The sequence below is a fragment of the Bos indicus x Bos taurus genome, chromosome 3, assembly GCF_003369695.1.
Source record: "Bos indicus x Bos taurus breed Angus x Brahman F1 hybrid chromosome 3, Bos_hybrid_MaternalHap_v2.0, whole genome shotgun sequence".
NCBI classification, from domain to species: Eukaryota; Metazoa; Chordata; class Mammalia; order Artiodactyla; family Bovidae; genus Bos; species Bos indicus x Bos taurus.
In genome coordinates this window covers 94,011,871-94,025,453 of record NC_040078.1, presented here as the reverse complement: position 1 = coordinate 94,025,453, position 13,583 = coordinate 94,011,871, and the positions used below count along the sequence as shown (strand labels likewise).

At 36.7% G+C, this 13,583-nt stretch overlaps 1 protein-coding gene across 9 annotated transcripts in view; it reads right to left on the bottom strand.

Moving 5' to 3' along the window:
- Window positions 1-13,583, bottom strand: part of TUT4 (terminal uridylyl transferase 4) — a 129,245-nt gene that overhangs the window by 36,968 nt on the left and 78,694 nt on the right. For all 9 annotated transcript variants that reach the window (XM_027537244.1, XM_027537248.1, XM_027537246.1 and 6 more), the window contains exons 12-15: window positions 12,600-12,774; window positions 9,900-10,600; window positions 7,264-7,414; window positions 3,263-3,349 (exon numbers count right to left, since the gene is read on the bottom strand). In XM_027537244.1, coding sequence (XP_027393045.1) covers window positions 3,263-3,349; window positions 7,264-7,414; window positions 9,900-10,600; window positions 12,600-12,774 — 1,114 coding nt within the window. The remainder of the gene's footprint in view (window positions 1-3,262; window positions 3,350-7,263; window positions 7,415-9,899; window positions 10,601-12,599; window positions 12,775-13,583) is intronic.

The window sequence follows — 13,583 nt, the reverse complement described above, 5'->3', positions numbered from 1 at the left end:
GCTCATCCAGCCTGGCATTTCTCATGATGTGCTCAGCATATAGGTTAAACAAACAGGGTGACAGCAAACAGTCCTTCATACTCCTTTCTCAATCTTGAACCAATCAGTTGTTCCATACAGGGTTCTAACTGTTGCTTCTTGACCTGCATACAGGTTTCTCAGGTGACAGGTAAGATGGTCTGGTATTCCTGTCTCTCAAAGAGCTTTCCACAGTTTGTCATGATCCACACAGTCAAAGGCTTTAGTGTAGTCAATGAAACAGAGATAGATGTTTTTCTGAAATTCCCTTGCTTTCTCTATAATCCAGCAAATGTTGGCAATTTGATCTCTAGTTCCTCTTCCTTTTCTAAACCCAGCCTAGACATCTGGAAGTTCTTGGTTCACATAATGCTGAAGCCTAGCATGCAAGATTTTAAGCATGAGCATACTAGCGTGGGAGATGAGTGCCAACTGTCTGATGGTTAGCACATTTTTGGTACTACTCTTCTTGGGAACTGGGATGAAGACCGACCTTTTCCAGTCCTGTGGCCACTGCTTGGCCTTCCAGATTTGCTGACATAATAAATGCAAAACCTTGATGGCATCATCCTTTAAAGATTTGACTAGTTCTGCCAGAATTTCATTGCATCCACTAGTTTTATTAATAGCAGTGCTTCTTAAGCCCCACCTGACTTTGCACTCCAGAATGTCTCATTCTGGGTGACTAACCACACCATCATAGAAATTCAATTCATTGCGATCTTTTTTACACAGCTCCTCAGTGTATTCTTTCCATGTCTTCTTGATCTCTTCAGCTACCAAAGGTCACTACCATTTTTATCTTTCACTGTGCCCATCTTTGGGCAGAATGTTCCCTTGACCTTTCCAATTTTCCTAAAGAGATCTTTAGTCTTTCCCCTTTTGTTGTTTTCTTCTATTATTAAGCACTGTTGATTGAAGAAGGCCTTCTTGTGTCTTCCAGCTATTTTTTGGAACTCTGCGTTTAATTGGATGTAACTTTCACTCTCTCCTTTGCTTTTCACTTCTCTTCATTCTTTGCAAAGCTTCCTCAGATAAAACCACTTTGGCTTCTTGCTTTTCTTTTTCTTTGGCATGGTTTTGTTCACTACCTCCTATACAATGTTACGGACCTCTGTCCATAATTCTTGAGGTACACTGCTAACTAAATCTAATCCCTTGAATCTATTTGTTACCTCTGTGAATTCACACGGGATTTAAGTCATATCTGGCTGGCCTACTGTTTTTCCTGGTTTTCTTTAGTTTAAGCCTGAACTTTGCTATGAGAAGCTGATGATATGAACCACAGTCAGCTCCAGGTCTTTTTTTTTTTTTTTTTTTTGCTGACTGTATACAGATTCTCCATCTTCAGCTACAAAGAATGTAATCAATTTGATTTCAGTATTGACCATTTGGTGATGTCCATGTGTAAAGTCGTCTCTTGTGTTGTTGAAAAAGGGTATTTGCTATGACTAAATGCATTTTCTTGGCAGAATTCAGTTAACCTTTGCCCTGCTTCATTTTGTTCTCCAAGGCCAAACTTGCCTGTTACTCCAGATATATCTTGACTTTCTACTTTTGCATTTCAATCCCTGATGATGAATAGAACATATCTTTTTTAGGTGTTAGTTCTAGGAGGTCTTCTAGGTCTTCACAGAACTGATCAACTTCAGCTTCTTCAGCATCGGTGGTAGGGGCATAGACTTGATTACTGTGATGTTGAATGGCTTCCTTTAGAAAGAAATCAAGATTATTCTGTCATTTTTGAGGTTGCACCCAAGTACTATATTTTGGACTCTTTTGTTAATTATGGGGGCTACTCCATTTCTTCTATGAAATTCTTGCCCACAGGAGTAGATATAATGGTCATCTGAATTAAATTCACCCATTCCCATCCATTTTAGTTCACTGATTCCTAGGATGTTGACGTTTATTCTTACTATCTCCTTCATGCTCAGTGTCACTCAGTAACAGTTGCTACTTCAAACAAGTTGTGGCTTACCAGGATTGGATTATTCTCCCTATTAACTCTTATAGCCTGCACATTTAGATAACAAATTCTGTATTTTCAAAACTTAATCCTCCTATTCAGTTCTGAGGCCCTACTTGAAATCAATGACAGCTGAGAGACATATAAGAACCTACATTCATCAGCAGATAAAAATGTGCATGGGTTTAATATAATAGGAACTTAGATTTGGTCAATATACACTAGCAAAATATAATTAAAAACTAGAATCTTGTAGCACAAAAAAGATCACCTTGTAAAGATATAAGTTCATTCTGATTATATATCAACTCTTTATCCTCTTCTCAAATATATGACCATAGAACTCTTGATTCTTTACCCCATACCTAAACCCTGCTCTTGATACTTTTGTCATCTCAGTTAAACAGCACCATCCAAAAAGTGAATGAAAAACTTTGAAACTGTCCTTGACTCCTTTCTTTTTCTCACATCTAACACGTATCGCATCAACAAATCCTGCTGACTCTACATTCAAAATATATCTTCTATTTGTTTCTCATTGACTCTTTCAAATCACCATTATGTCTTTCATCTGAACTTATGCAACAGCTTTCTAAATGTTCTGTTTGCTTCTATCCTTATGGGCCTGTACTCTATTCTTTCAGATCAGGTCTTATCTGTTAAGACCCTCCAGAAGCTTCTCATGAGACATTCAAAATAAAATTTAAAGTCCTTCTTCTCAAAATCTATAAGACTCATTATCTAAACTCTAGGTTAACTTTCTGACCTCAATTTTCTAGACAATCTACTTCACACACTCCACTCAAGTCACACTGATTTTCAAACATGTCAAGCATAATTCAGTCATGATATATTTGCACTTAATACTCCTCCTTTCTAGAATGTTCTCTCCTTAAATATTCATAGTGACTTGCTCCTTCATATTATTCACGGCTTTGCTCAAATGTCACCTTACCAGAGATAACTACCATAATAACTCATCACTATCCTTTTAACCTCTGTATTTACCAGTATTTATTATTTCCTGATGTTGTTATTTACTTGTCAGTTGATTATCTGTCACCCCTCTTAATATAATAATATAAGCTTAATGAAAGCAAGCTTCACCTCTTTTATTAGCACTGTATCCCCAGCAACTTGAATAGTACCTAACACATAACATGCAATATACTTACAAACAAATGAATGAAGAAATAAACACTTTTATACAAATGAATGAAACTCAAACCAGGTGACTACAATAATGAAAGCAATCAATTTTGACATACAACATACCATCATATTCTTTTTGAATAAACTTTTCCAAGCCAATTAATATTTGTTCCCTGTTGTGTTGTTCAGAAAAAGGTGGTGACAATTCATCTAAGTTAAAAAAAAAAAAAAAGGAAAAAGAAAAGAAAGGAAAATGAAATATGAAAATGTTTTCAATTTTTTACCCTAAAAACTTCATTTTTCTTCATAATTTGTTGAATTTTCTGACATTAAACACATAAATGTTACTGGGAAGGAAGGTGCAGAGAAAGTGCAGAAAAATAATTTTATAGATCTATGTATATTACACATGACCATTTCCCCTATGAAACAGCTGTAAGACATAGTTTCTTCTACAAATCATTTAATATTTTGTCATACAATCCACTCTCTCCCATATACATGCTGTTTTTTTCCCTTCTATTAAGACTATTCTCATACTTACACTAGATACCCAATTCAATTAAATCTAACAGTTCCCTCAAATGCCTGGTCAAGACTCCTATTTTCCTTATAAGCTGCTCTGACCAATCATAGCCTTCAATGACCTCTCCTTAACTGAATTTCCTTTGTTCTCCAAACCTTCATTCCTTCGTTCTTGTCAGTTTATACTTTCAGTTTTCCAGTTATTTCATTTATATTCATTTATTTTTCCAAATAAAACCACATACTCCTTAAGAATAGTCTTTTTTTCCTATTTCTTCCTCTAGACTCAAAGAGTTAATATGGTAAAGAATTAAACTAATATTCATCTTTTGAAAAACAAATGCAGCATCAATGGTTGCAAGCTGAATAGCTGAAATACAGGTGTTTTTTTTTAAGAGTGGAGAAACTATTCTGTAGATACTCTAATGGTAATATATGACATGATGCACTTGTAAACACCCACGGAACTTTGCAGTACAAAGAAGGAGTCAACTTTATGGTACGCAAATTTTAAAAAATTATCTAAGAGGTCAGGGAATTCAGGATGGAATGTAGTCTATAGCAAAAGAATCCTGCTGTATTATAAATGTGTAAGAAAACTTCACTCAAGGGAGTAGGGGGAAACAGTGCTAATCTAAATAATTTCAAAATTAAGTAGAGTCTTTAAGACTGAAGGTTAAAGGAACTGCACATAAGCACTGTACTCTAATTGATAAAGTTGCTTCCCATTGGGGTAGACGATAACAGTTCTGATAATGCCATACATGTGTACTTAAATGGAGCAATTAAATAAATGGGTGGCACATGGTGGAAGTCAGGTTTCTCCCTGTTAAGAGTTGGAGATTTACAAATAAGCAGAAAAAGGAGGCTAGAAAGAGCCACACGGTAATGTATTAGAGTTGGAGACATCAGTACAACCTCATATTTAGCTTGATAAAGGTTAAGATGGTCACAGAGAAATATTTATAAATATGTGTACATACATGGGTTGGTATACATCCATTTAGAGCAATACGGTGCAAGAAAACTGCAATGACAGCAATGTTCTCTAACCAGACTGTCCAATGCAGTAGCCACTAGCCACATGCAGCAGCTAAAGGCAGGCCAGTACACATCAGTACTTGAAGTGCGCTAGTTTAACTGAGGAGCTGAATTCTTTATTTAATTTAAACAGCCACAAATAGCTGTGAAAAGAAGGGAAGTGAAAAGCAAAGGAGCAAAGGAAAGATATATCCATTTGAATGCAGAGCTCCAAAGAACAGCAAGGAGAGATAAGAAAGCCTTCCTCAGGGATCAATGCAAAGAAATAGAGGAAAACAATAGAATGGGAAAGACTATCGGAGAAGGCTATGGCACCCCACTCCAGTACTCTTGCCTGGAAAATCCCATGGATGGAGGAGCCTGGTAGGCTGCAGTCCATGGGGTTGCTAAAAGTCAGACACGACTGAGCGACTTCACTTTCACTTTTCACTTACATGCATTGGAGAAGGAAATGGTAACCCACTCCAGTGTTCTTGCCTGGAGAATGCCAGGGACGGGGGAGCCTGGTGGGCTGCCATCTATGGGGTCGCACAGAGTTGGACACGACTGAAGCGACTTAGCAGCAGCAGCAGAGATCTCTTCAAGAAAATTAGAGATACCAAGGGAACATTTCATGCAAAGATGGGCACAATAAAGGACAGAAATGGTAGGGACCTAACAGAAGCAGAAGATATTAAGAAGAGATGGCAAGAATACACAGAAGAACTGTACAAAAAAGACATTCACGACCAAGATAATCACGATGGTGTGATCACTCACCTAGAGCCAGACATCCTGAAATGTGATGTCAAGTGGGCCTTAGAAAGCATCACTATGAACAAAGCTAGTGGAGGTGATGAAATTCCAATTGAGCTATTTCAAATCTTGGAAGATGATGCTGTTAAAGTACTGCACTCCATATGCCAGCAAATTTGGAAAACTCAGCAGTGGCCACAGGACTGGAAAAGGTCAGTTTTCATTCCAATCCCAAAGAAAGGCAATGCCAAAGAATGCTCAAACTACTGCACAATTGCACTCATCTCACACTCTAGTAAAGTAATGCTGAAAATTCTCCAAGCCAGGCTTCAGCAATACGTGAACCATGAACTTCCAGATGATCAAGCTGGTTTTAGAAAAGGCAGAGGAACCAGAGATCAAATTGCCAACATCCGCTGGATCATCGAAAAAGCAAGGGTTCCAGAAAGACATCTATTTCTGCTTTATTGACTATGTCAAAGCCTTTGACTGTGTGGATCACCACAAACTGTGGAAAATTCTCAAAGAGATGGGAATGTCAGACCACCTGATCTGCCTCTTGAGAAACGTGTATGCAGGTCAGGAAGCAACAGTTAGAACTGGACATGGAACAACAGACTGGTTCCAAATAGGAAAAGGAGTTCGTCAAGGCTGTATATTGTCACCCTGCTTATTTAACTTATATGCAGAGTACATCATGAGAAACACTGGGCTGGAGGAAACACAAGTCGGAATCAAGATGGTCGGGAGAATTATCAATAACCTCAGATATGCGGAGGACACCACCCTTATGGTAGAAAGTGAAGAACTAAAGAGCCTCTTGATGAAAGTCAAAGAGGAGAGTGAAAAAGTTAGCTTAAAGCTCAACATTCAGAAAACTAAGATCATGGCATCCGGTCCCATCACTTCATGGCAAGTAGATGGGGAAACAGTGGCTGATTTTATTTTTCTGGGCTCCAAAATCACTGCAGATGGTGACTGCAGCCATGAAATTAAAAGACGCTTACTCCTTGGAAAGAAAGTTATGACCAACCTAGATAGCATATTAAAAAAGCAGAGACATTACTTTGCCAACAAAGGTCCATCTAGTCAAGGCTATGGTTTTTCCAGTGGTCATGTATGGATGTGAGAGTTGGACTGTGAAGAAAGCTAAGCGCCGAAGAATTGATGCTTTTGAACTATGGTGTTGGAGAAGACTCTTGAGAGTCCCTTGGACTGCAAGGAGATCCAACCAGTCCATCCTAAAGAAGATCCGTCCTGGGTGTTCATTGGAAGGACTGATGTTGAAGCTGAAACTCCAATACTTTGGCCACCTGATGTGAAGAGCTGACTCATGTGAAAAGACCCTGATGCTGGGAAAGACTGAGGGCAGGAGGAGAAGGGGATGACAGAGGATGAGATGGTTGGATGGTGTCACCGACTCGATGGACATGGGTTTGGGTGGACTCTGGGAGTTGGTGATGGACAGGGAGGCCTAGCTTGCTATGGTTCATGGGGTTGAAAGAGTCAGACACGACTGAGCGACTGAAAGAGTCAGACACGACTGAGGGACTGAACTGAACTGAAATAGCCACATATATCTAGTGACCATCAAACTAGAAGCACAAATCTAGAGTCTAAGGCTCCTTAAAAGCAACACTATGGACTCTGCATTCCCTTTGGCATTGAGTAGGCACTTAATAAATATATGTGTTGGGTGTCTAAACTATTTAGAAGCTCTACTCAAACAAAATGTTAGCAAACTATATTCAAGTAAAAAAATAAATAAATACCAAAACTAAAAAAAAATCTAGTCTCAGTAGCTCTAATAATAAAAGACTTACCAAAACATCTTTTACATACTAAATCAAGTATATCCCGAAATCGATTTGTCATTGGTGGTAGAGGTTTTAAATCAATTTTCCTGAAATCCTCTGGGCAATCATTTTTTGAATGGCCATCCTTTTTGCAGATGCTGCATACTATTGTTGGCGGCTATACAAAGGTTAAAAAAAAAATCTAATAATCAAACAAGCTATTGAGGGACTTCATAATCACTTACAAAGTAGTACAAAAAGAAACTAGTAACTCAGTCTGAAAGCCTGCACTTTCAAGAGGTTAAAAAAAAAAAAAGCATATTACTGAAATTCAGTATTAAATGTAAATAAACATACTTTGAGCCAACATTTTCTTCTTCACTAAAATGATATTACCAAGGATTAGATTTACCTGAAAATGAAGGATAAAGGAAATAGCAGGAGACACAAAAGCAACAGGTTATTTCAAAGAGTTTGATCAGCTCCCAAAATGAAATGTATGCATCCCATTTTAATCTATTAAGGTCCTTAACAAACTAGATTATAAAGAAAGTTCAAGTGGTACCTTTCATTTCACTCTAAACATTTTCTGTCTTTAGAGTCAATTAATTATAGAACCTAGACTAGTTGGTTCAATTTATTACATTAACATGGTACTCAAGAAAACAAACTAAAGGGTTGAACACTAAAAGTAACTATATACAAGAAACAATTCTTAGGCAATAATCACAAACTTAACTTTCAAACCCTGTCAATACCATTTTCAAATATATTCCAATGGACTACCAGACAGGGAACCAAAACAGTAAAAATTCAAGCTTGGAGAAAAAAAAAAAATATGATTAAGGAAGAGCACTACTCTTTGCTTTATTGTAATATGCTTAGGAACTTAGCTTCTTTCTCCAGGATTAGTCTGGACAGTTACCTAGCCAAATATACACAGAAATTTGTATTTGTGAGAATACTGTGCTCCTGCTGCTATCTGCTGCTCTGCTAAGTCGCTTCAGTCGTGTCCGACTGTGTGTGACCCCATAGATGGCAGCCCACCAGGCTGCCCCGTCCCGGGGATTCTCAAGGCAAGAACACTGGAGTGGGTTGCCATTTCCTTCTCCAATGCATGAAAGTGAGAAGTGAAAGTGAAGTCGCTCAGTCGTGTCCGACTCTAGCGACCCCATGGACTGCAGCCTACCAGGCTCCTCCGTCCATGGGATTTTCCAGGCAAGAGTACTGGAGTGGGGTGCCATTATCAGCTTAAAAACCTTTATAAAAATGACATATTTACCAGAAAATTCTAGAAATATGTTACAGATAAATACAGAGAGAAATAAAATTGGAGAAACAGTTACCCTAAGATAAGTTTCCAGGAAAAAAAAAGTATAAGAAATGTAAGCTGCAGTTATATTATTAAGAGGCTCTTCTAAAAATCTGCCATTTATTTCATCTTTTTAACAGTCCATTATAATGGCACCCCACTCCAGTACTCTTGCCTGGAAAATCCCACGGACAGAGGAGCCTGGTAGACTACAGTCCATGGGGTTGCTAAGAGTCAGACATGACTGAGCGACTTCACTTTCACTTTTCACTTTCATGCATTGGAGAAGGAAATGGCAACCCACTCCAGTACTCCTGCCTGGAGAATCCCAGGGACGGGGGAGCCTGGTGGGCTGCCGTCTATGGGGTCGCACAGAGTCGGACACTACTGAAGAGACTTAGCAGCAGCAGCAGCAACATGCCCTAAATACTACACCTAAACAAAATGGGACAGAGTACCCTTAAAAAGGATGAAAATACACATTTTAGTAATTAGGGTAAAATTTTTTAAGCTTGTTAATAAATAATTATTGATCAAACAATAAAACTTGATGACTTTTCAGGGTTTTTTGGTATTCTATTTGATTTATACATTATCTATATAATCATTTTTTCATACGAGGCGCTGATAATATGTTCAGTTACATACCCTGTACTTGAGGCAATGTAAAACTTAGCTAAAATTTTATTCACAAAGTAATTATTTTCTGTTACAAAGTAGTTTATTTTCTGTAATTCATCAAGTTAAAGTTCAGACTATTCCACTTTAAAAGTAGAAAAGTTAAAGACTCATGAGAAAAGTGCCAAAATCCAAAGAGAAGCTCAGTGGCAGACACAGGTTCTGAATTTTTTTTTTTTTTTTTTTTTTTTGGTTCCTGACCTTACATAGTTTTAACTCAACTATCTTTAGTTAAGTTTATATAACAGCTCCTAAGCTTCATCAAAAACTTTAAAATACTATTAAAGTTTACACTGTGTTCTCCTTTGTAGAAGGAAATATAATCACACCTATAAAAAAGCAACAAAACTTAAAATATATGCTGCCTTTACCAAACTCACTTTTGTAACAAATCCTTTCATATATGAAAAAGTTAAGCACACCAACCAGAAAAAGAGTGCTTTTCAGGGTTTCATGTACATTCTTATAAGGCAAATACACAAAAAGTAAAAAAAAAAAAAAAAAAAAAAAAATATATATATATATATACACACACACACACACCACAATACCATTCCAAAAGCAATCTAACATCACAGAAGCTATTTTTACACTTCTGAATCTAAAAACCATTAAATACAGAGTCATACAACAACCACAAAATCTTACAGAATGTTTACAAACTGTATCCTACCTTGCCAGAGGTTAAAATAAACTTATCAAACACATAATATAATTCCTGGATGGGGTGGTTCTCATCATCATTAGGGTCAGAAGCATCTTCTGTAGCTTTGCAGTTGCAAGAGGTAGCAGATGTGTCAGTGCACACAATCTGATGTGAACTTTTTGTTTCTAAATCTGACCTACAGTCTGTACCAGAAGATTCATCTGGTTCAGGGGATTTATAATCAATGCAATTATACTGGCTGAAATCCTTTTTAAAACAAGTTTCTGAGGGTGCTAAAACATCTTGATTTTTAATTGATCTGGGCTCTAATTCACTGTTTTCACTGGTAGAAAGAGATGAAGATTCCTGTCCACGTTTAGCCAAATCTAGATCATTTACCAACAAATTATCAGCTTCAGTAATACATCGCTGTGATGTACATTCCATTTCATTGTATTTATCAGGTTGACCTTTTCCTGCATTTACTTTTTCTGTGCTTTCCCCAAGTAGAGTGCAACAACTGGATGCCACAGTTTCAGTCTTCACTGGTTTCTTATTGCTTATTTTCCCCTTCTCTTTTTTCATGGAATCCACTGTAGATTTATTTCCACCCTTCTTCTGAGGACAGGCAAAGTAACGATAAGCTGCCCTGAATCTCTCTACAACATATTCATAGACAAGCTGGCTGTTCAAGCTCCGTGCAACATTCCTCTTGATTGAAAATGGATCTAGTAAAAAAGAAAATGGTCAGTAGCTAAGTATTTACTAACAAACTCCATTTCCAAGCTTATACGAACAGCTACATTGTCAGCAGAGTACGTTTCCCCACTCCCAGTGAGAGTTCCTGCTAACTGGAAATGAAAAAGCAGTGTCTTTCTTCTGTTTCTATCATAAAATAAAAAACTTAAAAAAAAGAGGGAGAAAAGAATAAAATAAGGTAATTAATGACAGAATGGCTGAGGAGGCCAACTTAGTAATTACAAAATTGCAGTGATGAAATTGGTAGAAAAAGCTATGCTAACATGTTTCACTGTACAGTCTTAGAGTGAAATTTTTCAAGCTCTGGGACCTATTTTATTAATAATTTTCATCTCTTGTCATAGTATTCTTTAGTTATATACTCCTTGCAATTTAAACAAATAATATACAACCTAAAACACTCAAGGATTCAAGTTATATTTTAAGATTAACTTCAGTAATAATCAGAAAATTAAAGACAGAAAGAAAGAGAAATAATAGAAAGAAAAGCAGAAAGAAACCTAAAAGTAAAGATTAAACCAAAATTTCAATTCTGATCCAGTCTAAAATGTCTATGCTGAAAATGCTTGTGACAACTGAATCCTCATTACTAGGAGCATAGAACAGAATTCTCAAAATGTTTATGGGTGTTTGGATTTTATAAGCCTTAATAAAAATATGCCCCAGGAAAAAAGAATGATGCCACCCAAAAGACAATACACATTTTCTCCACTACTGAAGATCATTAAGTAAAAGAATTAATAATAGGCCAGGCTTCATAATATTAAGATTGGGGCATCTGTTACTTTTCTTTTTACTGTTATCTAAATCCATAGGCTTTAAAAAGCTTTACCTAGCCTCTTTCCCTTTTCTAGGGGAAAAAAAGGCAGAGAAATTATGATGGTTGCAGACTTCAGATCTCAAGAGAGTAAAAGATGTGAGTGCATGAGAATATCTATAGGTCCAACTGACAATAGAGAAGGCATACAGAGGATGAAGGGAACAGAAGAATGTGCAGTCGAAACAGACTAATAATAAAATGATGACAGAAATTCAATTTCCTATCTATAAAAGATGAGCAAAATGTTGTAGAATTTAAATTTTTTTATTAAGAATTTGGAAGCCATATTATTAATATTCTTTACTATTCTTCAATATTTACTATTAATTTCTATCTTAATGTTCTTGAGATTTCATATGAAAGCTTATTTGTCAATATCAATTGTTCTTTTTTCCTTTAGCTTAGCCACATTTAACAGATGAGGTACAAGACAATGAAAAACTGAGTTTTAAAATTATACTTTAACATAATTTTATGGCACAAATATATTCAAAGCTATCTTATTCATTTATATAGCTATTCTATTTTTCTATATTTTGAAATTTTTTACAATTAAAAATAAAGGCATGTAAATAAGCTAATAACCCTAGCCATTATAATATTTACAGACTAGAAACTTTCAAATAAGCATTAATCCTATTAAGCTATCATGGACTTAATAAAGAATTTATCCAAAATATTTACTGACAACCTGGTGGCATATAGTGCTACAAAGTGAAAGGGTAAAATTTATATATAATACTATTTTAGAAATAGATGAGGAGGGGGCTTCCCTGATTGTCTAGTGGTTAAGAATTCATCTGCCAAGGTAGGGGACATGCGTTCAATCCCTGGTCCAGGAAGATTCCACATGCTGTGGAGCAACTAAGTCCCAGCATCACAACTACTGAGCCAGTGTTCCAAGAGCCCATGAGTTGCAACTACTGAAGCCTGCATGCCTAGACCCCATGCTCCCCAACAAGAAAAGCCACAGCTTCGCATCACAACAAAGAGCAGCCCCCACTCGCCACAACTAGACAAAGCCTGTGCATAGCAATGAAGACCTAGCACAGCCAAAAACAAATAAATTAATTTTTAAAAAAGAAATAGATAATGAGTAGCACACACACACAAAAATTCTCCAAATGAAATATAACATATCATCTCACCTTCAATGGCTATCCGCCTTTTAGGCCAGTTTTTGTTTTCTCTTGTTAAAATATCTTTTATTCGTACACATATGACATATTCCTCCAAAGCAAAATCCAGTGTGTAAAATTTTAGCAGCTCTAACCATAACTGTCCCAGGGACACCCGATTTGGTGTTTCCAATGTTAAAGGAGACTAGAAAAGAAAAAATACCTTTAAGCTTCACAAAACTATAGAATCACTTAATTTTCAATTTAAAAAGGCCTTAGAGATGGATCACCTTTTCAAAAACTGAGGCATAAAGGGGTTAGTTGCCAAAAAGCAATTTGTGGCACAGCTGGGAACACAGTGTCCCAGATTACTAACTCCTAGAATTTTGTGTTCTTTCCACTAAACCAGTGATTCTCAACCTTGGCTGCACATTAGAATCACACTGAGAGCACTAAAATTCACTAATTTTAGTTTGACCCCATTCCCATCTCCCATACCCTTTCCAAGACTATGACTTAATGGACAGAGATTTTTAAAGCTTCCTTTCTAAGTGATTCTCCTGTGCAACCAAGGTTGCTAACCACTGTATAACTACTATAACTCTTCCATTATAGCAATTACTTATAAAATCTATGTAAAGGCCCAGGGTTTTCAAAAGCTAATTCCTTCATTCAACAAACATTTTAGAACCCACTAAATCCATAGCACTGTGCTGCGGATAAAAGGAAAAAAAAAAAAACAGGAGCTGCCATGTAAACCATGCATCACTCACTCTTCTAAGTGCTACACATAAATAACTAATTCAACAACTATGAAGTTGGATGTGACTCAGGACCACGTGGGTCCATGCTGCTTATCATTACTGCATAGTGCCACTCAAACAAGATGAGGTCCTCTTTCACAGACCATTAGGAGTGGAAGAGACCTTTTAACATTTACAGTAAAGGCTGTAAGTTAAAATGGACCTCTAAATCAGAGGGGTCTTAACAGAAAAGGTAGTATCTAAATTCTAA